The 27,985-nt window shown below is 37.9% G+C and overlaps 2 protein-coding genes, 1 long non-coding RNA gene and 2 pseudogenes across 3 annotated transcripts; 4 read left to right on the forward strand and 1 right to left on the reverse strand.

The window, feature by feature from the left end:
- Window positions 1–5,129: 5,129 nt before the first annotated feature.
- LOC149053231 (uncharacterized) lies at window positions 5,130–6,287 on the reverse strand. The gene has a single exon (XM_089182589.1). It carries the CDS (start codon window positions 6,276–6,278, stop codon window positions 5,130–5,132), a length of 1,149 nt encoding a protein of 382 aa, XP_089038715.1. The 5' UTR covers window positions 6,279–6,287.
- A 286-nt stretch (window positions 6,288–6,573) lies between these two features.
- Window positions 6,574–8,303, forward strand: LOC149053232 (uncharacterized). The gene is made up of 2 exons (XR_016187480.1): window positions 6,574–7,395; window positions 7,675–8,303. It is a non-coding gene; the product is annotated as an uncharacterized LOC149053232 (long non-coding RNA).
- Window positions 8,304–10,888: 2,585 nt separating this feature from the next.
- On the forward strand, window positions 10,889–12,387 carry LOC149053233 (beta-1 adrenergic receptor-like). The gene has a single exon (XM_089208074.1). It carries the CDS (start codon window positions 11,001–11,003, stop codon window positions 11,919–11,921), a length of 921 nt encoding a protein of 306 aa, XP_089064200.1. The 5' UTR covers window positions 10,889–11,000; the 3' UTR covers window positions 11,922–12,387.
- Window positions 12,388–16,975: 4,588 nt separating this feature from the next.
- LOC149053234 (adenosine receptor A2a-like) lies at window positions 16,976–18,173 on the forward strand (annotated as a pseudogene).
- Window positions 18,174–26,012: 7,839 nt separating this feature from the next.
- On the forward strand, window positions 26,013–26,983 carry LOC149053235 (uncharacterized; annotated as a pseudogene).
- Window positions 26,984–27,985: the final 1,002 nt, after the last annotated feature.

Raw genomic sequence — 27,985 nt, forward strand, 5'->3', positions numbered from 1 at the left:
TGAAACAACGCATTTTATTCCGAAAAAAAAACTGTTTACCTTGATTCATTTAGTCATAGGTTTATGATGATTCACTCGTCGGCAGTGAATAAAACCATGGAGAATGCGTCTGCATTCACAAGAAGTTTTCCTTCCAAGGCAGAAGGGATCGCACTATGCAGCGCTTTCATTTTATCTTCTGTCCTAATCATTGCAGGAAACTTCCTCACTCTTGTTCTTTTTGTAGTTACCAAACCACTTCGTAGGAAAAGTTTATTCCTAGTTATGAACATGGCGTTTGCCGATTTGTTGTTGGGAACCTTCTCCGTACCCTTTTACATTTACATTGTTGGAGATGACTATCAGCTTTGGACAGCTGAAGACAGCCTTTTTCTTGTGGTTTTCAAATGCATCGATTCCATTTTTACGTTCGGCTCATATCTATCTGCAGCCTCTATATCTTGTGAGAGATTGTACGCCGTATATTGGCCGTTTAAATACCGATTACTGTCCACCAAAACATACTGCATCGCCATTTTCATACTTTGGACATTCGCTGCCTTGTCGTCTACATGTTAATTTTGCTATCGGAGTTTAATTCAATAGGATCTGCATTGTATGTCTCTGTCCTAGTTCTGTTGGGTCTAACAGTCATTATATGTGTCTGTAACATCGCCATCTGGAGAAACTTTCAACACAAGATTGTTGACTCACAGCATCGGAATGGAGCTTCGCGAAACAGACGCTTAACAAAGACCCTTCTTCTGGTATCCATACTGGCTTTCTTATGTTGGCTTCCCTTAATCATCTTGAACGTATTAATCTATATACCTGAGACATCAATACCATGGAAGTTTTATTTCATGGTGAACATTCTAAATTATTCTAATTCTTTTGTTAATCCGATTGTGTATGTATTCAGAATTCCTGAGTTTCAGCAAGCGCTACGTTTGTGTTGCACGAAGAGCAGACCATTAAGACGGTAAAAATCAAAGGTAGAAACCGAACGGCTACACCTAGAACGCCAGAGATAGAGTCAAGAATATTACGAAACGATCCCACTCTGCTGCAAGTTGATGTTGAACGAGAATTTATGGAAACTAAGTTTTCGTCCGCCGAGATAGAGGGACCTTCCAGGTTGTTACTGAGTAGTGACATCCATAGGAGGCAGAAGCCATAAATGTGGAGTGTTGTAAGAAAATAGGGTAACGTAACTTTCTTAAATTTTCAATTTTTTATTTCACAGAACCCTGTTGTTGTTGTAAAGGGTTGCTTTTTGCAGCAGAAGTTTACACCAGTTAAGTCTGAACTTCATCCAATAATAAAAATACACTGTTTTATTTATCCTATCTAAGCAAAATATCGTCTTATTTTACGAAAAATATAAACTCTTCATAAATATGTTAATTCTAGCTCTTAAGTTATTGCTTAAATTCACACATCTATACTTTTAAGGTTGTCAGAACATGTCAATGGCCATCTTACGGGCTGCGCTCTCAATAGTGTGAAATAAAAAATAAGATAAAATAAAGAGCGTACAGCGTTCCCTGCCTCCGAACTAAAATCAAGTTAAGTTTAATCATGTTGTTTTGCCATTTGTTATCAGTCATTTAGATCAAATACAATTTAAAATATATATATGAAGAACTCCGAATGCACATGACACCTGCAGGTAACTCAGCCCGTGGACAGGACCCCTTAATTTTGACATAAAAATTATCACGAAATAAATTTTTCCTCTGAACTTAAGGTTGAATCAAACTTGATGTTCGTAACATAAAAAAGAGCCCTTCGTGAAAAGTAAAACCGTCATTTTGCTAAAGCGGGTTACCATGACGTCAGAGATAAGAGATAAGTGGAACGTTCACAGCGCGTGGTAAAGATATCATGTTTTCGAAACAGAAATTCTGGTATTTCATCGATATCTATATCATAAAATTTTGGACAAGTGGGCGATGAAAACAGTTGAGTTCTTTCCGACAGTTTCAAATGAGACATAGGTTTGAAGATGAAGTACCTCTACGCCTCGAGTGATCTCAGTTTCACGGGCATCATAATTAAAAATTAGTGAAATGGAAATTGATGATAGGCAATCGAATTATCTTCATGTGTGGAGACTAGGAAATATAATGTCTCTTATTTATATAAATAAATTCATTCAATTACACAGATGTATTCGGTTATCTCGACAGGAAAGTTAGCTTTAATAAAACGTCCAGTAATCGTAACTTTAGTTCATCTTTAAAACCCATAATCTAATTATTAATTTCACATTTCCAGACGCTGAGACACTCGAGATCTCTCTCTCCCTCGGCCAAAATGTGACTAAATGCATTTTTGAGAGATCAACTGACAAAATAGAAGAAATGGTTAATATCATTTTCTTTTTAGTAAAAATAACTAAAAATAGCACACTGCATCGAATTACACGTGTGTGAAGCACATTTTCTCTGAAAGGATAAATACGCTTTTTTCATAAAACATGAAAGAATATTTTCTCTTCTTGCCGAGAAATGGTGACGGTTTTACAGGTTAGGTAATTTATAGACTGATGACTGAGGAGGGGTGTCAAGGAAACTGAAACGAACCTTACGAGAGTGTTAAAGTGTGTGACTCCGATTGTGTCAACAAAATATACATGAGCAGCTGAAAAGACATAACGCCAAAAGGAAGCTGAATTCATGAGATATTCAATTAAAGTGTGCTGTCGATGACGGAAAAGAGATCACGAAATTATGCCGACTTGCATAGATAGAAAAAAAATTATCTAAAAATTGATCAATAGAGGAAAAAACCCATGACCGACCCTCTGCGAGAAGATAAGTTACTACTATTCCGTGTTGTGAGCTGCTTTCATCTATTGCTTTAAGAATATCTATCATCCTCGAAAAAGAACAAGGAAAATCGAGAAAGGGAAAAAACATCAGATACGCAAACGGCAGAAAACCCATTAAATGATTGACATACGGCAGTCCTCTGGACTACAAGCTGTCTCTCCTTTTCGGTTCAGTCTGTCGCTCGGGTCCAAAACAATGAAAAAAAAGGTCCGCGTAAAAATAATGATAATGATGATGATGATGATGATGATGACGATGATGATAAATAAACAAAAACGCGTGTCGCAGACTTTCAAAGTGTGTAATTCTTTCGAAAACGATGGAATAGAAAATCAAAGGGCTCTTAGAGCCAGTTCATTCATGTTATGGCTTAAGTTTATATTGATTTCTTGGACTTGATGAATATAGGTATAGTTGAATTCGGTTTATGTGAACTTTCAAGACTTATGGAATAAATGTTTTCTTTTATTTTTGGGCAGTTGTGTGATAAAAAAAAAAAAAAAAAACTTGTGCATTCGCCGTGATGGGAATTGGAAAAAAGGTTGTGTGGGCTGCAGGTGGGATGGGCAGAAATCATTAGGCAGACAGTGTCCTTTTTTGTTTGTATGTGTGTGTTTGTGGGATGGAGGGTGAGCTGAGGGAGAAAATCAGGCATCAAATGTTGCTCTACAAGCAAAATAATAGAAAACCTCATCTTTCACGACTATTTGCATTATTTAATGAAGATTAATCATCTCTCACTGAGAAATGATGACGCCCCAGTCGGCTTTTCATAGTATAGTATAATCTTTATTTAAGCACGAAACAATTCATCAGCAATTACATTAACTAAAACTATTTAAAAATTAAAACACTAACTAATAACTGAAAGCTGTTTTCCGTGAATGCCGTGCGTTATAGAGTGGCATTGATCTTGCGTTTAAATAACCCCAGAGACTCTGTGTTCCTTATATCACATGGAAGACTATTCCATAATGTGGCTCCACTATAGCTAAAGCTTTTTCGATAATAGTTAGTGCGAGGTAGAGGAACATTGAATTTATTTTCAGAGTCCTGAGGTCATAAGCAGAGTTACGCCTTATAAACTTAGAATTAAGATATTCAGGAGCTAGCCCGTGCAGACATTTGAAAACCATGGTAACTCTATGAATTTCCTGCTGGCTTGTCAGATTTTTCCAACTTAAAAATTAAAGTAGCTTAGTTGCATCGGCATCATAGCTGGAAAATTTCAAAACACGGGCTGCTCTAATCTGTAATTTCTGCAGCTTATCTCGTAGCGTTATCCCACAGCTACCCCAGACAATGTCACAGTAATCAAAGTGAGGTTTTACTAAAGCTTGGTAAAGCAGATGTAAGGTCGATGCCGGGATCAGATGCCTGACTCGCTTTAGGCACCCGATACCAGAGGCAATCTTTTTTGTTAATTTTTCGATGTGACTATGCCAATCGAGCCTATCGTCTATAATCACACCAAGCGATTTTGTAGAAGTAACCTGGCTCACCTGAGTGCTGTTCATTCTAATTGTTGGTGAAGCTGTGAGAGTACCCAGTCTCTGCCTTGACCCTATTAGCATGAATTCGGTTTTTGTCATATTCAGTGTGAGTTTATTCGCTTGTAGCCAGTTGAAAACGTTTGTTAAGTCCTCATTCAGACAAAGCTGTATACTCTCAAGATCACCGCCCGCATATGTAAGGTGTGTGTCGTCAGCATACATCCTCGGCTCACAATTTGATAAACAATTTGGAAGATCGTTGATATATAATAAAAACAATAGTGGACCGAGGATGGTCCCCTGGGGGACGCCGCAAGTTAATGAGCAGCTGCTGGACAGCGACCCGTTCACAGAACATTTCTGTGTGCGGTTTTCCAAGTATGACTGAAACCATTGGAAAGATTTGCCATGTATACCATAATAGTTTAATTTCGATAGGAGGATCTGATGATCAACAGTGTCAAAAGCTTTCTTCAAATCTAGAAAAATGACTCCATTGATTTTCCCGTTGTCAATATTATATGCCCAAGAATCTGTCGCTTCCAACAATGCTGTTACAGTTGAATGAGTAGCACGAAACCCTGATTGATTTTGATATAGAATATCATGTTCTTCCAGATAGGCATACAATTGATCGTAAACTATCCTTTCAAACACTTTCGCCACTATTGGAATCACCGATATTGGGCGGTAATTGTTGACATCATCGCGGTTACCCTGTTTAAAGAGAGGTGTGACCCTTGCATATTTCCAATCATCTGTGAACTTCCCTTGCCTAATAGATTGATTGAAAATGTCACATATCGGCACACAAATAAGGTCAGCGGATTCCCTTATTAAGCTTATCTTTTCTGCATACAAGCTCCGACAGCGTGACTGTAGTATCGCAGGTGCTCTCGATCTGTCTCGCGAGGTCGACTATTGATTCGGCAACAGCCTTTGGTTCCCTGGTTTTAAGATCATTAGTCCCAATGTGTAAAATCACTTCGTTGAGCGAAAATTCCAGACTTGGCTTGAGATAGTGATTCATGGCCTTTGTCGTAGCACCCGAGAAAGGCTTGACTATAACCCTATGGCCCACTGCTTTTCCCAGGTCTCTTCCAGGTATTCTTGAGATCATCGAATCGCCTATGAGCAGAGTTGTGCGCTCTTTCTGTTGTTTTGGATCTGTTTTGGTCGGTTCGGATTCTTTTCCTTCTGAGGTGTTATTAAGACCTCCTTTATTTTTCGATTTCTTTCTTTTCTTCTTTGATTTCACAATGGAGTCTTGAGGTTTGTTGGCACAAGGTGTTGGCTCGTCCAAGTTTGGGACAATAGTGCGTTCATTAGAGGTGTTATTCGTTGGAAGGCATTGTGCAGCTGCTTCTCTAAATACGATTTGCAATGCAAAATTTAAAGAATCGCGTTCTTGGACTAACTTTTTATTTTCTTCTTTCAAAGAAAGAATTGTTTCCCGAAGTCGAGAATTTTCGGATCTCAGATCTTCCTCTTGAGGTTTCTCTTTTACATGAGCCCATAAGTTTAGAACTTCAGATTTTAAGAAGTCCAACTCCTGTCGTACTGATTTGGCGCCGTTCTTGTTAAATGCCGGTGTATTGGCTTCTTCTTCTCTTACGAGAATAACCGAGTCGTCATCAACCGGTAGCTGAAGAAGCTTTTTCAGCTTAGCTTTTAACGTTTTCGCTTCAGGACCTTGGACTTGAAGGGTGCCGGTACTGTTAAATAAAACCAACGTGATTGTCTTCGACTTCAAAGTACTTGACCTTTCAGAGGTACTCGTGGTTGTAGAAACTTCCAAATTCAAATCTTTGAAACAGAACTCTTGAAGTTGTGTAAGGCTCCCTTTCCATTTGAATAGACTTTGTTTGTCGTCCCAAAGTAGGTATTGGTTTGAGGAAAGTAAGGAAGATTCAATGCCAACAAATTCGACAGAACTCGCGGAGCCCTCGGAATCACGTCCGCACGCCATCACGCCACCACCTCCACCTCATATGGGTTATACAGGCAAGAAATAAACGGACATTTCATTTATTGTGACACGAAGGGTTTTACGTGGCACAGTATTTGTTCAAACTCATTGCCTACTCCAACTGCATAAACACCTTCAAAAAAAATTACCAAGATATTTACATAAATTTCTGTTCAAATCCCTCCGATTAAACTGACCTTTGCACTAAAACACCATGTCACAAGCCCGCCATCTTTCCTGTGGCGTCACGGGTGGACCCTCCAAAGTCTCGTTTTATAATAGTGTAAGGCACGAAGGAGTCTTTTCTACAGCCGTTGTTTGCCGGTCTCGTCATGATTATGTTACTTACATTTTGCTTCAATATATTCATTTTTTTCGTAATGGTAAAGCGTTGTGTCGTCCAGTTTTGTACTGATTCAAACAAAACTGGGCATTCAATGCAAATATATCCAAATGAGGCAAATTTCAAGCGACAATTTGTGAAATTTGTTCAAGTGAAAATAGTCGATTTCGTCGAGTCGTTCGAACATTCTGTTTTTTGTAGCAGTCATTTTTCTTCCTGGTGCTGTACTGACGATTCAGGCCTTACTAGAAGCAAATTATTCGGAAGTATAAAAACGACCCATACAGTCAGTAGACGACGAAGATTCGGAAGTGGCCGACCGAACTGAGAAAGAAGTTGAGCTCTTCAAAAGTTAGAGGTCAACGGAGACAGTACAAAATCGATTTACGTGAAAACGTTTCGTTAATTAAACAACGACAGCTTTATTGGTTCTCTAAAAACATCTATTTTCTCATCTGATGAAAGATTATGGGGAAGCCAGTTGTTCGGGAACCAGCGCTGAGCCCATAAAAGACACTGGCCCTTCTGATCCTTTGCCTGAAATCGAAACACGTATCAAAGAAAGAGAATTCGTTGGTGTCAGTGTGTAATAAAGTGATATGGAATTTTGTTTGTTCGATGCAAAGAATTCTATACAGGATCCCATAATCAACCCTTATGGTCTGTAAGAAAATCCTTTCCAGCCCCACTTGCCGCTTCCTTTGAGAAACCCTGCAGAGAAACAGCAGAAGAATTTGTGTCACGATTTTCACAGCAGTGAAAATACATTCAAAGGTCAGTAGGACAATATTCATCATTTTGAGTACAACTTAAAAGATCCTGATTTCAGCTCGCAAAACTATCTTTTCAGTATTTCAAATCGAAGCAAACACAAACAGGGTTGGATAATTATGAAGGCCACACAAGGAAATGTATATGGTAAAACTTGTTTATCGATGGAAATGCTTCGGAGATGAAGGAAAGCAATAAATAAAAGAACGGACACAACCTCCAGTGCTGTAAATAATAAATAACTAAGATCTGCATTAACATATACCTTTGTTTCTCTCAAAGGTTTGGCGGTTTTAATCCAGTGTAAGGCGATCCAAAATCCGCTGGAAAAATGTTTCGGATATTGTTTACCGCACAAGATGGCACAGCGACCCTGAAGTGTTTGCCGAGATATTCCCAACACCAACGAACAAGCTATCTGTAGGCAATTTAGCGAAATTTCCTGCCAGGAAAGAAGCGAAAAAACAACTAGCTCTAGTACTGTATTATTAAATCAATAGCAGAAACAACCCAAGCAAATCGATCTCAAAATGTAACAAAACAGATGAAACAGAAAACATTTAGCTTACTCGTTTCCGGTGTGATTATCTGTGCCTTGCTGCTGCCTGTACGCGTAATTGGCCGTCTCCAGCACCCAGAAATCAAGGCAAATTGACTGAAAACCTGGATGCTCAGTGATACAGCTTATCTGGGTTTCAGGCCCTTGCTACTCTACTTTTTGCCACAATTGTCCGATTTCCGTACAACAAACACTTTCATGAGTTGTCGGCATTAGTTGACAAGTTCCACGCTCGCACCTTTGATAATTTTATATAAATCACTCTCAGAAGCTCAAGTTTAAAAAATTTCTGTTGCATTCTTTTAGATTGTACCCTCGCTTTATTGGATTTTCATGTCAAATACAAATAAATCACACGGTAAATTAAATACCAGTCTGAGTTTCCGAGGAGGTCACATGGCTGTCAACATGTTCTGTAGTGTCTTCTTGCGGATCGCTTCGGTGAACACTACGCGGCTCATATTGTTAAGGACGTGTCCCAGACTCTCCTGAAGATTCTGGATTATCCCCATGGCTGTCATATACTAAGCTTAAGGCATTCGAGTCGCTATCTTCTGAAAAAACACCTTCCAAACTACCGCTACTTACACGAACTCCCATACCAGTTCTATTGGGGAATATGTGTTGCGCAATATTTAGTTTCACCGCTTACGTCACGACTTCTCGCTATTGTTTTTACCGGAAATGGAATTTCAGTTGAAAATGCCGATTTTCTCCTAAAATAAGTCGAACTGGACAAAACGAATTTCAAATTCGTCTTCTACGCCACTTTTTACATAACATAAGATAAACATGTGTTTTTGGGTTTACATGCCCTTTAAGATAATAATTCATTATTATTTCTCTCTCTTTTGCTATGGCTCTTTTAAATTCAACGGTGTAGAATGAATTTCTAAGGCAAAATTAGAACTAGAGCAGTGCATTGAGGATCATGAGTCGAGTGCAAATCATCCTGGAAGTGTTATTACACTGTTTATTTGTCAATTTAATGGAGATTATATCTCATTGAGAGATAATAACACCCGAGTGGCCTTACGAAGAAATTTTGAGCCAAGTAAGAAATTCCAAATGCTTAGGCGCCAACGGATCTCTGTTTTTTCCCCTCTCTGAGCTACATTCATCACAGTAGGATGAATGTTTAATGTAAATTCGAAAATAGATCTACGCACTTAGTAGAGAGTTAAAGTAAAATATCTTAGATGTGTCACAACAAAATTTGTTCATCACCGTCATGAAAAATATCTCTCATTGAGAAATGATAGCGATATATGCCTCCTCGCAAGGAAAACATACGGTTTTCTTGAACGGATTAGTTACCGGATTGGTTAATGTAACTACAATTAACTGTAGATAATAATTTAGATCATTTCTCTCTCTTTGCTAAAACTCATTTAAATTGAACGGTGTAGGAGACTGTTTGATGCAAAATTAAAAATTGAAGAGTGTATTGTGTAGCATGCGCCTGGGGCATATTATCCCGAAAGCGTTCTTTATATTCTTTGTTCATTGAAAGATGATAACGTCCGAGTCGGTTTGTTATAAGTTTTGAACCAAGCAAGAAATCTGTTCAAACCTTATGGAGCGGTAAACCTTTGCAGAGAAATACACAAACAGCTGTCACGTTGTTTGATGAACAGACATATATCGTGACATGAAGGGTTCTGCGTGCACGGTATTATTTCGAAATGCATTGTCTACCTCGCCAACATGACTGCCTTGAGTAAAATTACCATGACACATAAATGACTTTTCAGCTGTTGTTATTTTGTGTCGTTGCAGAAGATCGAGTTCCTCTCCTTTGAAACACCACATTCTTTCCCGATCAAACGTTTCATCCTATAAACCAATTAGTTACAAATTAACTATGTTTGAGGCATCGGCAGTGAACGAAATCCTACAAATAAGTCCAAATTTGCAAGATGTTTCCAAAGCAATAGGCATCCGTCCTAATCATAACAGTAAACTTTCTCACTTTCAAAATAACGTCTATGAGAAAATTACGCACTTCTGATCGGCTGGAAACGAGTGCATTCCGATGTAACAAATTACTAACAGCGCCTTCTTTTATTATTTGAGTACGTACTGAGTAATCCCACCGGCTACCTAACCCTAACTCCCAAGATCTCATTAGTAATTCTCCTTACTATTACAATTTGGAGAATTTGGTATTGGATCAACTAATAATCCCCTAATTGATATTTACTTTATTCTCATCACTTCTATGCTTGATATTGTATTGATATTGTAAGGAGAGATTCTCTCTCAGTCACTCATGGGAGGTAAAGCGATGGGGGAATTGGAAGAATATTAGACAACTTCAACTGGAAGCTTTTATTAGCACTAGTTTGGCTAAGCGGAGTAGTGTTTCAGAGCTAGGTTCTTTGACGGTACGTTGATCAAAAAAATGTTTGAGCGACAGAATGGCAAATGACACGAAAAAGAGATGTAATATCCATAGTGAAAAGAAGTTTGTCTTGGCCAAGGAAATTAAAGTCACGAACAATTTCAGGTGCGTGTTGACTGTCTTTAATTTATGATGGTAAAGTTTTGACGATAGGAGCTATAAATGTACTTAACTGTACATTATAATTTCCGAGTATTTCTTTCTCTAATTGTTACGACTCGTTTAATTTCAAAGATGTACGATGATTGTTTGATGCAAAATTAAACTTTGCATAGAGTAGCATGTGTCTAGAGCTAATTATCCTGAAGTGTTATAAGAAATTTATTAAAACCTTAACAAGTGTAAAACTGTACAATTCTTGCCATTTCAACCGGAAAATACACGAACAGCTGTTACGTTCTTTGATGAAAAGCCATTTTATTGACAGTATTAGTTGAACCTGAAATGTCTTGTCTGCCTGGACTACGTGACTCCTTGAATATAATTACCACAAAATACAAATAACATTTCAGCTGCTGTTGCTCGGTGTTGTTGCAAGTTCCTCTCCTCTGAAACAACGCGTTTTATTCCGAAAAAAAAACCTGTTTACCGTAATTCATTTAGTCATAAGTTTATAAGATTGACTCGTCGGCAGTGAATAAAACCATGGAGAATGCGTCTGCATTCACAAGAAGTTTTCCCTCCAAGGAAGAAGGGATCGCACTATGCAGCGCTCTTATTTTATCTTCGGTCCTTATCATTGCAGGAAACTTGCTAACTCTGGTTCTCTTTGCAGTTACCAAACCACTTCATAGGAAAGGTTTATTTTTAGTTATGAACATGGCGTTTGCTGATTTGATGTTAGGAGCGTTCAGTCTGCCCTTTTACATTTACCTCGTTGGAGATGCCTATCAGCTTTGGACAGCAAAATATGACTTTGAACACATGGCCTACAAAATATTTTACACAAGTTTCGATGACACGTTTTTGTTAGGCTCGTACATATCTGCAGCCTCTATTTCTTGTGAGAGATTTTATGCTGTATTTTGGCCCTTTAAACACCGTTCATTATCCATCAGAACATACCGCATCGCCATTTTCTTACTTTGGTCTTCCGCTGTCTTGCTGTCTACATTAATAACTTTGTTAAACGTTTCGAGTTCATTTGAATCTGGTTTGTATTGTTTTATCCCCGTAGTGTTGGGTCTAACAATCATCGTATGTGTCTGTAATATCGCCATCTGGAAAAGTTTTCAACACGAGAGTGTTGCTTCACAGCATCGAAATGGAGCTTCGCGAAACCGACGCTTAACAAAGACCCTACTTCTGGTTTCCATTCTGGCTTTAGTATGTTGGCTTCCCATAATCATCATGAACATATTAATCTATATAACTAAGACATCAATACCGTGGAAGTTTTATTACATGGTGAACATTCTAAATTATTCTAACTCTTTTGTCAATCCGATTGTGTATGTATTCAGAATTCCTGAGTTTCAGCAAGCACTGCGTTTGTGTTGCACGAAGAGCAGACCAGCCATTAAGATGGTAAAAATTCAAAGGAAGAAACCGAACGACTGCACTTAAAACGCCAGAGATAGAACTGAGAATATTCAGAAACGATTCCACGCCTGCAAGTTATTGTTGAACGATAATATATGGAAACTAAGTTTTAGTTTGCTGAGATAAGAGGATCGTCCGCGTTGTTACTGAGTAGTGACATCCATAGGAGGAAGGAGCCATAAATGTGGAGTATTGTAAGAAAAAAGGATAACGTTCTTAGATTTTCAATTTTTTACTTCACAGAGCCCTGTTGTTGTTCTATAGGGTTGCTTTTTGCAGCAGAAGTTCACACCAGTTAAGTCTGAATTTCATCCAATGATAAAAATATACGGTTTTATTCATCCTATCTAAGCAAAATATCGTCTCATTTTACGAAAAAGTTATAGCTCAAATTCACACATCTATACTTTTAAGGTTGTCAGAACATGTCAATGGCCATCTTGCGAACCGCGCCCTCAAGAGTGTGAAATAAAAAATAAGATAAAATAAAGAGCGTACAGCTTTCCCTGCATCCAAACTAAAATCAAGTTAAGTTTAATCATGTTGTTTTGCCATTTATTATCCCTCGTTTAGATCAAATACAATTTAAAAATATATATATGAAGAACACCGAATGCACAAGACACCTGCAGGTAACTCAGCCCGTGGGCAAGACCTTTAATTTTGACATAAAAAATTACCACGAAATAAATTTTTCCTCTGAACTTAAGGTTGAATCAAACTTGATGTTCATAATATAAAAAAGAGCCCTTCGTGAAAAGTAAAACCGCCATTTTGCTAAGGCGGGTTACCATGACGTCATTTTTATCCGCCCGTGCGAAGAGATGAGTGGAACGTTCACCACGCGTTTTCGAAACAGAAATTCTGGTATTTCGTCTATATATATATATATATATATATATATATATATATATATATATATATATATATATATATATACACATATATCATAAAACTTTAGACAAGTGGGCGACGAAAACAGCTGAGTTCTTTCCCACAGTTTCCAATGAGACATAGGTTTGAAGATGAAGTACCTCTACGCCTCGAATGATCTCAGTTTCACGGGCATCATAATTAAAACCAGTGGAGTGGAAATTGTTGTAAGCAATCGAATTATTTTCATGTGTGGAGACTAGGAAATAAAATGCCTCCTAATTTAAAAAAAAAATTAATTAATTCAAGCACACAGACGTATCCGGTTACCTCGACAGGAAAGAGAACTTTAATAAAACGTCCAGTAATCGTAACTTTAGTTCATCTTTAAAACCCATAATCTGATTTCACATTTCCAGACGCTGAGACACTCGAGATCTCTCTCTCCCTCGGCCAAAATGTGACTAAATACATTTTGACAAAAGAGAAGAAATGGTTTATATCATTTTCTTTTTAGTAAAAATAACTAAAAATAGCACACTGCATTGAATTACACATGTGTGAAGCACATTTTCTCAGAAAAAATAAATACATTTTTTTTCATAAAGCATGAAAGAATATTTTTTCTTCTTGCTGAGAAATGGTGACGGTTTTACGGGTTAGGTAATTTGTAGACTGATGACTAAGGAGGGGTGCCAAGGAAACTAAAACGAACCTTACGAGAGTGTTAAAGTGTGTGGCTCCAATTGTGTCAACAAAATATACATGAGCAGCTGAAAAGACATGACGCTAAAAGGAAGCTGAATTCATGAGATATTCAATTAAAGTGTGCTGTCGACGACGGAAAAGAGATCACGAAATTATCACGACTTGCATAGATAGAAAAAAAAAATATCTAAAAATTGATCGATAGAGGAAAAAACCCATGACCGAGCCTCTGCGAGAAGATAAGTTACTGCTACTCCGTCTTGTGAGCTGCTTTCATCTATTGCTTTAAGAATATCTACAGAGACAGCGCAGAGGGAGGGGCTGGGGGGGCTTTAGCTTTAGTTGAATCCGGTTTATTTGAACTTTTAAGACTTATGGAATAACTGTTTTCTTTTATTTTTGGGCAGTTGTGCGATAAAAAAAACTTGTGCATTCGGCGTGATGGGAATTGGAAAAAAAAAACGTGTGGGCTGCAGGTAGATGGGCAGAGATCATTAGGCAGACAGTGTCCTTTTTTGTTTGTGTGTGTGCGTGTGTTTGTGGGGTGGAGGGTGGGCTGGGTGAGCAACATCAGGCATCAGATGTTGCTCTACAAGCAAAATATTAGTAACTCTCATCTTTCACGATCATTTGCATTATTTAATGACGATTAATCATCTCTCATTGAGAAATGATGACGCCCCAGTCGGCTTTTAAAAGATATTTTCATACGGGTCATACAGGCAAGAAATATGTCTAAAAAGCCTTACCATTCAGTCAGAAAAAAAAAAATACATGAACACCTCTTACGTTTTTTTAATAAACGGACATTTCAGTTATTCTGACACGAGGGGTTCTAAGTGGCACAGTATTTGTTCACACTCATTGCCTACTCCAACTACATAAACACCTTCAAAAAAAAAATTACCATGATATTTACATAAATTTCCGTTCAAATCCCTTCCTCTTAAGCTGATCATTGCACTAAAACACCATGTCACGAGCCCGTCTCTTTGCAGGAGAAACTAGGGAATCTCAACTGATCAAGAAGTAATTTGGGTGTATGCCCTCATATATTCTGCAAACAAATAACGAATATCACTTGGGAAATAATCATGAGTGAAGTAGTGCATTTACACCAAGCGTGTGAGAGCTGTGATACTTTCCGAAAATCAAATACTCAAGGGAAGAGATTATTAAAGGCAGAGAAAAATTTGAGTGAGACTGCAATCGATACAAGAGCATACCTCTTCGCTCCAAGAAATAACTTCTTAGCTCTACTAAAAGGAATTCACACGGTTCACTACACCGGAAAAGTTAGCGGATCAGTAATGTAAATGAACTTTACAGGAATAATTCATTATTATTTCTCTCTCTCTTTGCTATGGCTCTTTTAAATTCAATGGTGTAGAATGATTTTCTAAAGCAAAATTAGAACTAGAGCAGTGCATCGAGTATCATGAATCAAGCGCAAATTATCCTTGATAATTAAATTTGATGAAGATTATATCTCAGAGGGATATTAACACCCGAGTGGCCTTACGAAGAAATTTTGAGCCAAGTAAAAAACTTCTAGACGCGTAGGCGCCAAAGATCCCTTTTTTTTTCCCCTTTCTGAGCTAAATTCATCACAGTATTATGAATGTTTAATGCAAATTTGAAGATAGGTCAACGTACTGAGTAGAGAGTTAAAGCAAAATATCTTGGATGTGTCACAACAAAATTCGTTAATCACGGTCATGAAAACTATCTCTCATTAAGAAATGATAACGGTATATGCCTCTTCGCTTCGAAAAAAATATATTTTTATGATTTAAGAAAAGGAAAACACAAGGTGTTCTTGTACGGATTCTTTGTTTATTGAAAGATGATAACGTCCGAGTCGGTTTGTTAATAAATTTTGAGCCGTGCAAGAAATTTGTTAAAAACCTTATGAAGCGGTAAAACTTTTCAGAATAACACACGAATAGCTGTCAAGTTGTTTGATGAATAGACATATATCGTGACATGAAGGGCTCTACGTACACGGTATTATTTATTATGTCTACCTCGACAACATGACTGTCTTGAGTAAAATTACTATGACACACAAATGACTTTTCAGCTGTTGTTATTTCGTGTCGTTGCAGAAGATCGAGTTCCTCTCCTTTGAAACACTGCATTCTTTCCCGATCAAACGTTTCATCTCGTAAATCATTTAGTTACAAGTTAACTTTGTTTGAGGCACCGGCAGTGAACGAAATCCTACAAATAAGTCCAAATTTGCAAGAAGTTTCCAAAGCAGATGGCATCCGTCCTAATTATAACAGGAAACTTGCTTACTTTTAAAATAACGTCTATGAGAAAATTACGCACTTTTGATCGGCTGAAAACGAGTGCATTCCGATGTAACACGAGTGCAAATTACTAATAGCACCTTCTTTTACTATTTGAGTACGTGCTGAGTAATCCCACCGGCTACCTAACTCTTTAACTCCCAAGATCACATTAGTAATTCTCCTTACTGTCTGCCATACAATTCCTATGATGTAAATTTAGAGAGTTTGGTATTGGATCAACTAATAATCCCCTTATCGATATTTTACTTTATTCTCATCACTTCTATGCTTGATATTGTATTGATATTGTAATGAGAAAATCTCTCTTAGTCACTCATGGGAGGTAAAGGGGTAAGAGAATTGGAACAATATTTGACAACTTCAACTGAAAGCTATTATTAGCGCTAGTTTGGCTGAGCGGAGTCGTGTTTCAGAGCTAGGTTCTTTGACAGTACGTTGATCAAAAATATGTTTGAGCGACAGAATGGCAAATGACACGAAAAAGAGATGTAATGTCCATAGTGAAAAGAAGTTTGTCTTGGCTAAGGAAATTAACGACACGAACAATTTCAAGTGCGTGTTGGTTGCCTTTAATGTATGATGGTAAAGTTTTGACGATAGAAGTCATAAATGTATAAATAAATGTACTTAACTCTAGATTTTAATTTCTTAGTATTTCTCGCTCTAATTGTTGTGACTCGTTTAATTTCAAAGATGTACCATGACTGTTTGATGCAAAATTTAACAGTGCATCTGGTAGCATGTGTCTAGAGCTAATTATCCTGAATTGTAATTCCTTTCGTCTATCACTAATGAAGATCATCTCTGCTTGAGTAAAGATAACTTCCTAGTCAGCTAGTGCAGAGATTATGAACCACACAAGAAATTTTTTAAAACTATAACAAGCGTAAAACTGTGCAATTCTTGCCATTTCAACAGGAAAATACATGAACAGCTGCTACATTTTTTGATAAACAGCCATTTTATTGACGGTATTGGTTGAACCTGAAATGTCTTGTCTACCTGGACTACGTGACGCCTTGAATATAATCACCGCGTAATACAAATAACTTTTCAGCTGCTGTTGCTTGGTGTTGTTTCAAAAGGTTGAGTTCCTCTCCTCTGAAACAACGCATTTTATTCCGGAAAAAAAAAAAAAAAAAAACCGTTTACCGTAGTTCATTTAGTCATAAGTTTATAATGATTGACTCGTCGGCAGGGAACAAGACCTTGGAAAATGCGTCTGCGTTCACAAGAAGTTCTATTTCCAAGGCAGAAGGGATCGCAGTATGCAGTGCTCTCATTTTATCTTCGGTCCTTATCATTGCAGGAAACTTGCTCATTCTGCTTCTCTTTGCAGTTACTAAACCACTTCGTAGGAAAAGTTTATTTTTAGTCATGAACATGGCGTTTGCTGATTTGATGTTAGGAGCCATCACTCTGCCCTTTTATATTTACGTTAATGGAGGTTACTATCAGCTTTGGACAGCAAAATATGACTCTGAACACATGGCCTACCGAATATTTTATACAAGTTTCGATAACATACTTATGTATGGCTCATATATATCTGCAGCCTCTATTTCTTGCGAGAGTCTTTATGCCGTATTTTGGCCGTTTAAACACCGTTAATTATCCACCAGAACATACCGCGGCATCATTTTCTTAATTTGGACATCCGCTGTCTTGGTGTCTACATTAACAACTTTGTCATATGTTTTGAGTTCATTTGAATCTATTTTCTTGGTTTTCATCCCCGTTTCGTCGGGTCTAACACTCATCATATGTTTCTGTAACATCGCGATCTGGAGAAATTTTCAACGCGAGAGTGTTGCCTCACAGCATCGAAATGGAGCTTCGCGAAACAGACGCTTAACAAAGACCCCACTTCTGTTTTCCATACTGGCTTTAGTATGCTGGCTTCCCTTAATTATCATGAACCTATTAGTCTATATATATGGAACTGAGACATTAATAGCATGGGTTTATTTCATGATGAACACTCTTAATTATTCTAACTCTTTTGTCAATCCGATTGTGTACGTATTTAGAATTCCTGAGTTTCAGCAAGCGCTGCGTTCTTGCTGTACGAAGGGGAGACCAGCCATTGAGATGGTTAAAATCGAGAAAAGAAACCGCCCAACGTCAGAAATAGAACTAAGAAATTTTACGAACCGATCCCACTCGCCTGCTAGTTGAGGTTAAACGAGAAGGTTTTATTCAGTTGAGATAAGAGGACCGCTGGCGTTGTTACTGAGTAGTGACATTCATAGGAGGCAGGAGCAATAAATGTGCAGTATTGTAAGAAAATAGGATAGCGTTCTTAGATTTTCGATTTTATGCTTCACAGAGCCTTGTTGTTGTATAGGGTTGCTTTTTGCAGTAACCAGTTAAGTATGAATTTCATCCAATAATAAAAATATGCTGTTTTATTTATCCTATCTGAGATAAAATAACCTGTCATGTAATAAAAAAAAAATTAACTCTCAATAAATATGATAATTCTAGCCCTTAAGTTCTTGCTTAAATTCACACACCTATACTTCTTGGTTTGTCAGAACATGTCAATGGCCATCTTACCGACCGCGCCCTCAAGAGTTTGAAATGAACATACATGTTATTTGCCATTTATTATAAGGATAACGATCGGGTATTTAGATAAAGTACAATTTAAAACATATTTAAAGAACACCGAATGCATGAGACACCTGCACAGTAACTCAGCCCGTAGACATCGTTATCTGCACGTGCGAGGAAGTAAGTGGAACGTTCACTGCACGTGGTAAAGATATCATGTTTTCGATACAGAAACTCTGATATTTCATCGCTATCTATGTAATAAAACTTTGTACTTTGGGCAGTGAAAACAGCTAAGTTATTTCTGACAGTTTCCAATAAGACATAGGTTTGAAGATTAAGCACCTCTACGCCTCGAATGATATCCATGTCACGGGTAACACATTTAAAACTAGAGGAGTGGAAATTGTTGATAAGCAATCGAATTCTTTTCATGTGTGAAGACTAGGAAATAAAATGTCTCTTACTTATGTAAATAAATTCATCAGTTTAAGCACACAGATGTGTGTGATGACATAAAACCCACAATCTTATTATTAATTTCATATTATCAGACGCTGAGGCACTCGAGATCTCTCTCTCCCTCGACCAAAATGTGACTAAGTACATTTTTGAGAGATTAACCGACAAAATAGAAGAGATGGTTTATATATATATATATTTTTTTTTTAATAAAAATAACTAAAAATAGCTCACTGCATCGAATTACACATATGTGAAGCACATTTTCTCTGAAAGGATATACACGCTTTTTTTTTTTTTCATAAAACATTAAGGAATATTTTCTCTTCTTGCCGAGAAATGGTGACGGTTTTTTCGGGTTAGGTAATTTGTGGACTGATAACTAAGGAGGGGTCTTAAGGAAAAACGAACCTGACGAGAGTGTTAAAGTGTGTTCAGCAGCTGTTCGTAATTTGATGAAAAGACATGACACCGAAAGGAAGCTGAATTCATGAGATGTTCAATTAAAATGTGCTGTTGATAGCGGAAAGGAGATCACGAAACTATCACGACCACTATAGATAGAAAAAAGTTCTCTTTAAATAGATCGTTTCTATACTGACTTAATTTACTATGTTGGCTTCCTTTGATCACCAGTACCATGGAAGTTTCATGACATGGTGACCATTTTAAATTATTCTAACTCTTTTTTTCAATCCAGTTGTATTTATAATAATAAATAATAAGATCTTTTAACAGGGAGCCCACGTCACAAAGTGTGGTTTTCAGTGAGGCCCTGCATAAATCTAACGTAAGGATAACAGAAAATATAAATATGGTTATCAAGAATAGGATAAAAGGGTATAATCAATAGAAGAGACTACATGTTTTTAACAAGACGTCTAAAAACTGAAAAATCGGAAATGTTCCTAATGCCGTCTGGGAGAGCGTTCCAGTCATCTACTGCATGACAAACAAACCGATGCTGACCCCATGTACGCTTTGATTGTGGTTTACAAATGTTGTTATTAAAACGAGTGTTATAATCATGTATGTCTTTAAAATGATTAAAATTAAAATTCCAATCAATTAGTCCATTCAAGGACTTAAAAACCAAAAATAGACGATGAGATCTTCGCCTTTTTTTCCAATGTATCCCAACCAAGTAGATCAAGAGCTTCTGTTGCTGATGAATGCTTTGGCATATCTAAAATTAATTTAGCTGCTTTATTCTGGAGTAATTGGATCTTGTTCATCAGAGTGGTGTTGGATTTATCCCCCCAAGTCACATCAGCATAATCAAGGATTGGCAGCACCATGGCTTTTACAAAGAGTTCCCTTGTATTTCTTGGCAGAAGATGTTTTATTCTCTGTAAAACGCCAAGCCTCTGAGACACTTTTGGTCTTAATGTAATCCACATGATCAGTCCAAGACAGATTCTCATTGATAATTACGCCCAGATACTTGAAAGAATTGACTCTGTCTAACTCCTTCTCCTTGATTGTTAATGTGAATTCTTCTAAGGTGTTAAGTTTCCTTGGACCGCCAATGAGCATGAATTTAGACTTCGAGATATTTAGTGTAAGTTTATGCTCGTAGAGCCACTGAGCTAGCCTGTCTAGATCCTGATTCAACATGGTCTGTAGGTCACGGGCTGATTGAGAAAAGCAGTAGATAGCAGTGTCATCAGCGAATAAGGTGACCGTAGTGTTCCGAAGGACCTTGGGTAGATCGTTGATGTAAATGGCAAATAGTAATGGACCGAGAATAGACCCCTGAGGAACACCAACGGAAACTTTCCGCGCAGGAGAAGAGGCTTGACCAATCACAGTCTTCTGGTAACGAGAGGATAGGTAGGAATGGAACCACTCAAGATTCTTGCTGCGTAATCCTAGAGATTTGAGCTTCCCGAGTAAAATGACATGGTCAACGGTGTCGAAGGCCTTCTTCAGATCAATAAAAACTACACCATTTACTAAACCTTTATCCATATTACTTAGCACTTCATCGGTAAACTGCGTTAGAGCTAAAGCGGTAGATCTTGCACGTCTAAAGCCAAACTGGTTCACAGCAAGCAGATTGTTGGAGTCAAGGTAGCCGTAAAGTTGAGAATGAACAGCTCTCTCAATTACGTTACTGACCGTGGGCAGGACAGAAATGGGACGATAGTTATCTTTATCGGACTTATCACCTTCTTTGAAAAGAGCAGTCACTTTCGCACATTTCCAAGATGATGGGAATTGACCCTTCTCAAAAGAGAGGTTTATGATATCCCGCAGAGGTGAAGCAAGTACATTTGCTGCATCACGGAGTAAACGTGCACTAATGCTGTCTAGTCCTACCGCTTTATTGGTTTTCATTAGGCGCAGCTGCTTTTCAACAAAGGCTGACGTCACATACTTGAGAGAGAACGATAAGGTAGGAACTGCATCGTACTGAGTCGGTTTTAAACCACGAAAGGCCTTTGCAAGGCTCTTGCCGATGCTTGAAAAGTGATTGTTTAGAGTTTCTGCAATGCCTTTGGGGTCAGTCTGCAATTTTCCATGACCAAAAACTGCATTAATTTCATTGTGGTTAGAGGGAAGTGTCTCTTTAATTGCTTTCCACATCTTGGAGCTGTCACCTTTAGCATCTTCTATCAGCCGACAATAATATTTCGATTTCAGCTTCTTTTCCTCGCTATTCGCACAGTTCCTCAATTTTCGGTACATTTGCCAGTGATACTGCGAGTTCTTACACTTCTGAGCCTGTTTCCAGTGGTAATCTCGATCACTCCGAATTTCGAGGAGTTTGTTCGTAACCCACGGTGTCTTTGTCCCCTTCACACGCTTTGATTTTATCGGAGCGTGGTCGTTTGCAATGCTATTGAAAAGACCTTCCCAGAGGAACACGGCATCATCAACATCATTAGCACTTTCGATTATGCTCCAAGGTAAGTTGCTGAGATCACGCAAGAATGCTTCTTTGTTGTAGCTTTTAAAACAACGATACTCGAGCAACTTTGGTGGAAGTTTCTTTACACTTCCCTTGATAGTACAGAACACAATGCTATGATCGCTGATGCTTGACTGCAGAACATCGGACTGCACGACTCTGTGAGTGTTGTTAACGAACATCAAGTCTATCGTGGTGCTAGAATTCTCAGTGACCCGAGTAGGTTTACAAATAATCTGAGAAAGACTGTGTTGTAATTCAAATTCATCAAGTTTACGGCGTAACTGATTCTTGGTGGAATAATCAATATTAAAGTCACCCACCAAAACAATATCGGAGTTTTCAGTGTCGATGTAATTTAGCGAATCAGCTAGATTTGAAATAAAACCATCGATGTTCCCATCATCATGCAGGTCTGTAAGAACAACACAGTATCATTCGTTTGCATTTAGGTCTCTTGATTTCCACCCATAGACATTCAAAGTTATGCTTTATGAGATCAGACATAACGACAAAGGGGATTCCATCCCGGACGAAAATTAAAACTCCTCCACCACAACTTTTGGTCAAACACTGTCTATCCTTACGCACAAGCGAGTACCCTGGTATCGTGATCTCATTGTCCAAAATATTTGGAGCTAGCCAGGTTTCAGAAAGAGTCAAGATGTCGAAGGAGTGTTTGTGGACGAGTTCCTTTACATGATCGAGTTTGTTTACCAAACGATTAACGTTTAAATGAGCAATCTTGAAACCCCGTAACATGCGAACGTCAGAATGAAAATCGTTATTGCCTGACCGTTGCTGAGTAGTAGTATTGCAATAAGAGTCATCTAAACAGTCTATGCCAGGAAACAGACAAGTAAAACACATCCAGGTAGAAGATTCATTAGTTGCGAGAGAATAATATTCGTCAACGCCCATGTTCAAGCATTTAGCATGGTGTCATTTGTCGCAACCGTCACACTGAATAGCTCTTTGGTTTGAGCGACATCCTTTAGAACAAATAGCACACGGATCTTTCACCGGACCGGGGTTGGAGCTCACATCCCCGGCTAAGAGCAGTAAGTACGAGGCAGAAAGACTGACGTTAGCCAAGTAAATCGAAGCTTGAAGTTTCCAAGATGGCGACGAGGCAACACGTGTTGAGCGTCTTGGTAGACCAGAGTTTCGTCCAGGAAAGCTGGCAGAGTTTAAATTAAGGGCCAGAAACAAGTTTCCATCATCAAAAAGCCTTTCGGGTACAGATGAGATGTTTAGAGATGTTGCAAATAACAATACTAGGACAAGAGACGCGCTACACCGAGAGAGCCAACCGATCGCCATTAAGTTTCTCATAACTATCCACACTATTTCTCATAACTATACACACTTTGAATGTCCTCTTAACACTCTTTGAACGCTCGTTTCACCAATATTTCTATCTAGTGGCCACTCCAACTTGTGATCTGGAATTTCGTGGTTGTGTCAGTGATTGTCCTGCAACAATAAATGAAAAGAATGTGATCTTTAATCATTCGTGTTCATGAATTTACAATCAGAATCCCTGAGTTTCAGCAAGTGCTTCGCTCTTGCTTTACGAAGAGGAGAGAAGCCATTGAGACGGAACAAATAGAAAGAAGAAATCGAACGTTTGCACATAGAACGCCATCGATAACGCTTAGAATGTAACGAATCGATCCCACTCGCCTGTAAGAAGAATTTGAAAGGGGAAGATTTAAGTCAACTGACACTAGAGGAGCCCGGGCATTGATACTAATTAGTGAGATACATTAGAAGTAGAAGTCATATCGATGGTGTTTTGTCCGAAAATACGATAATTTCTTACCTGTTTGTTAAGATTTAGTGCGAATTTTACCCAGGGATTGAAATATGCTGTTTCATTTATCCTCTCTGAGTATAATTTCTTACCATGCTACAAACGAATAGCAATCTTTAGTATTATAATTTTAGCCCTAATGTTGTTGCTCAAAGAACACCCCTTTAGAACTTCCTAATCGCCTGCGAGTGGAAATGGCGCCTTCACAACTCTTAAGAAGAATGTTCAGAGGTCACTGCTCCGAAAGCAAAAATTTTCCTCCGAACTGTTAGCTAATCTAAGCCAAAACAATGTTTGCGAAATAATAATGAAAATAAAACCCTTCTTGAAAAACAAAACTACCATTTTGAGGAGCTGGTTGCCATGACGACAGTTGTCCTCAGAAGATATCCTATTTTCAAAACAAGATAAATTCTGGTATTTCTTTAGAGAATAATACATGGGCGCGCGTATATACGGATAAATCATGAGTGAGCACAGCAAACTTGTAAGATTTCGAGTTGAACAAGACAAGAGAAATTCCCTATCTACAAGCAACAATGTCGTTTTTATTTATTATAGAAACACCATGGCCCTTTGCTGACAAGAGAAGTCAACTATAAATTTATTGATAAATTAAAAAGAAAAAAATAGCATCCATGTCCCCAGATTATGGCGGCTAGAACATTGAAAAATCGTATTGCTCACAGGCAGTGACGTTCAAACTCTCCCAGAAGGGGAAGAAAACCAAATATACGAAAAAGGAAAACCTACAGTCACATATTCAGTGGCTTTGGTAATGGCGTTTCTCGCGGCTGACAACGAAAATCGACAACTAGACGATTTGCCCCCGCAGACCGACTTTTGCCGTTTACCTGAAAGAGTCCTTCTGTCAAAAAGAACAAAGTCAATAAATGAGTTTTATAAATTGAAAATTACGCCCATTGTTGTTTTTGTAATCACGATTCAACGCATTTTTCCATCTTGAGCCTTAGCGCCAACGCACTGTACGACTGTCTATTCTTTTATTGTCATTCATTAATGAAGGCAGCTTTTCTTGTCACTAAAGGGCTATTGTGTTTAAATGATAAATAAAATAATACATGGTTGCTTCTAGACATGGAATTCCTCTTCTCGTGTTCTTCGCGTTAACTTTGCTTTTCAATGCCGAATTCTTAAGAAACTGGCGAACGAGCAAATAATAATAAAGCCACAGGTTTATTATCTTTTCATTCGTCAATTCCTGCTCCTAACAATACCTGCCACATATAGCTCTTATAGAGCTATACTTTGACGAGAATAAAAGTGACAGGTCAGTAGTGCGGCAGTTGAAAATATCGATAGTATCATACACGCCTAGCAAGAATTGGAAAACCCGACGTCAGCACGTTGCTTTCTGAGACCTAGCTTCTTTGACTATTTGAGTACGTCCTGAGTAATCCCACCGACTACTTAACTATTAAACTCCCAAGATCTCGTTTGCAATTCTCCTCACTGTCAGCCATACAATTCCTATGATGTAAATTTAGAGAGTTTGGTATTGGATCAACTAATAATCCTCAATTGATATTTTACTTTATTCTCATCACTTCTATGCTTGATATTGTATTGATATTGTAAGGAGAAAATCTCTCTTAGTCACTCGTGGGAGGTAAAGGGGTTAAGAGAATTGGAACAATATTTGACAACTTCAACTGGAAGCTATTAGCACTAGTTTGGCTAAGTGGAGTAGTGTTTCAGAGCTAGGTTCTTTGACGGTACGTTGATCAAAAAAATGTTTGAGCAACAGAATGGCGAATGACAGTAAAAAGAGATGTAATGTCCATAGCGAAAAGAAGTTTGTCTTGGCCAAGGAAATTAAAGTCACGAAAAACTTCAAGTGCGTGTTGGCTGTCTTTAATGTATGATAGTAAAGTTTTGACGATAGGAGCCATAAATGTACTTAACACTAGATTATAATTTCTTAGTATTTCTCTCTCTAATTGTTACGACTCGTTTAATTTCAACGGTGTGCGATGACTTTTTGATGCAAAATTAAACAGTGCATCTAGCAGCATGTGTCTAGAGCTAATTATCCTGAAGTGTTATTGCACCTTTCGTCTATCACTAATGAAGATCATCTCTCAAGTAAAGATAACTTCCTAGTCTGCTAGAGATTTTGAGCCACACAAGAAATTTGTTAAAACCTTAACAAGCGTAAAACTGTGCAATTCTTGCCTTTTAAACAAGATAAAAAACATGAACAGCCGTTTCGTTTTTTGATAAACAGCCATTTTATTGACGGCATTAGTTGAATCTGAAATGTCTTGTGTCTTTGTCTTTCGTGGTAATTATATTCAAGGAGTACTCCTTGAATATAATTACCACGAAAGACAAATCAGCCGTTGTTGCTTGGTGTTGTTTCAAAAGGTTGAGTGCCTCTCCTTTGAAAAAACACATTTTATTCCGAAAAAAAACTGTTTGCAGTAATTCATTTAGTCATCTCTGTAATGATTGGCTTGTCGGCAGTGAACAAAACCATGGAGAATGCGTCTGCATTCACAAGACATTTTCCTTCCAAGGAAGAAGAGATCGCACTATGCAGTGCTCTCATTTTATCTTCGGTCCTAATCATTGCAGGAAACTTGCTCACACTGGTTCCATTTGCAGTTACCAAACCACTTCGTAGGAAAAGTTTATTTTTAGTTCTGAATATGGCGTTTACTGATTTTATGTTAGGAGCCTTCACTCTGCCCTTTTATATTTTCGTTGTTGGAGGTGACTATCAGCTTTGGACAGTAAAATATGACTCTGAACATATGGCCTACCAAATATTTTATGCAAGTTTCGATAACATTTTTTTTGTTTGGCTCGTATATATCTGCAGCCTCTATTTCTTGTGAGAGATGTTATGCCGTATTTTGGCCCTTTTAACACCGTTCATTATCCACCAGAACATACCGCGTCATCATTTTCTTAATTTGGACGCTCGCTGTCTTGGTGTCTACATAAATAAATTTGTTAAATGTCTATGATTCGAGTTCATTTGAATCTATTTTGTATGTTTTTATTCCCGTTGCGTTGGGTCTAACAATCATTATATGTGTCTGTAACATCGTCATCTGGAGAAATTTTCAACAAGAGTGTTGTCTCACATAATCGAAATGGAGCTTCGCGAAACAGAAGCTTAACAAAGACCCTACTTCTGTTGTCCATACTGGCTTTAGTATGTTGGCTTCCTTTAATCATCATGGACGTATTAATCTTTACATATGTATCTGAGACATCATTATTATGTATTTATGTCATAGCGAACATTCTAAATTATTCTAACTCTTTTGTAAATCCGATTGTGTATGTATTCAGAATTCCTGAGTTTCAGCAAGCGCTGCGTTCTTGCTGTACGAAGAGGAGACCAGCCATTAAGATGGTAAAAACCGAAAGACGATCCGAAAAGTTGTACCCAGAACGCCAGAGATAGAACTAAGAATATTACGAAACGACCCCCAGTCACCTGCAAGTTGAAGTTGATCAAGAAGATATGTGGAAACTAAGTTTTAGTCAGCTGAGATAAGAGGACCATCCGCATTGTTACTGAGTAGTGACATCCATAAGAGGCAGAAGCCATAAATATGGACTATTGGATAACGTTCTTAGATTTTCAATTTTTTGCTTAGCAGAGCCTTGTTGTTGTATAGGGTTGCTTTTTGCAGCAGCAGTTTACACCAGTTAAGTTTGAATTTCATCCAATCATAAAAATATGCAGTTTTATTTATCCTATCTGGGCAAAATATCGTCTTATTTTACGAAAAAATAAACTCTTCATAAAAATGATAGTTCCAGTTCTTAAGTTAATGCTTAAATTAACACACCTATACTTTTAAGATTGTCAGAAGATGTCAATGGCCATCTTACGGACCGTGCCCTCAGGAGTGTGAAATAAAAAATAAGATAAAATAAAGAGCGTACAGCTATAACTGCTGTAACTGAAGTTTAAGAATGTTATTTTGCCATTTATTATGAGGAGAACGATCGCCTGTTTAGATCAAATACAATTTAAAACATATTTCAAGAACACCGAATGCGCAAGGCACCTGCACGGTAACTCAGCCCGTGGACAAGACACTTCAATTTTGACGTTAAAAAAATATATCACGAAATAATTTTTTCCTCCGAACTTAGGGCTGAGTCAGGCTTGATGTTCGTAATACAAAAACAGCCCTTCGTGAAAAAGTTATCAAGAGGTCATTTTTAAGTGCACGAGCGAAGAGAAATTCTGATATTTCATCGATATCCATATCACAAAACTTTGTACAAGTGGGCGATGACAGCTGAGTTCTTTCCGAAAGTTTCCAATGAGACATAGGTTTGAAGATCAAGTACCTCTCCGCCTTGAATGATCTCAGTTTCACGGGCAACAAAATTGAAACTAGTGGACCGGAAATTGTTGATAAGCAATCGAATTCTTTTCATTTGTGGAGAC

This window comes from Pocillopora damicornis, chromosome 1 (assembly GCF_964200805.1).
Source record: "Pocillopora damicornis chromosome 1, jaPocDami1.2, whole genome shotgun sequence".
In the NCBI taxonomy this organism is placed as follows: Eukaryota; Metazoa; Cnidaria; class Anthozoa; order Scleractinia; family Pocilloporidae; genus Pocillopora; species Pocillopora damicornis.

Excerpts from the sequence above, each read along its gene's own strand:
- LOC149053231 (XM_089182589.1), bottom strand. The coding sequence starts at position 6,278 with ATGGCGTGCGGACGTGATTCCGAGGGCTCCGCGAGTTCTGTCGAATTT.
- LOC149053233 (XM_089208074.1), top strand. The coding sequence starts at position 11,001 with ATGGAGAATGCGTCTGCATTCACAAGAAGTTTTCCCTCCAAGGAAGAA.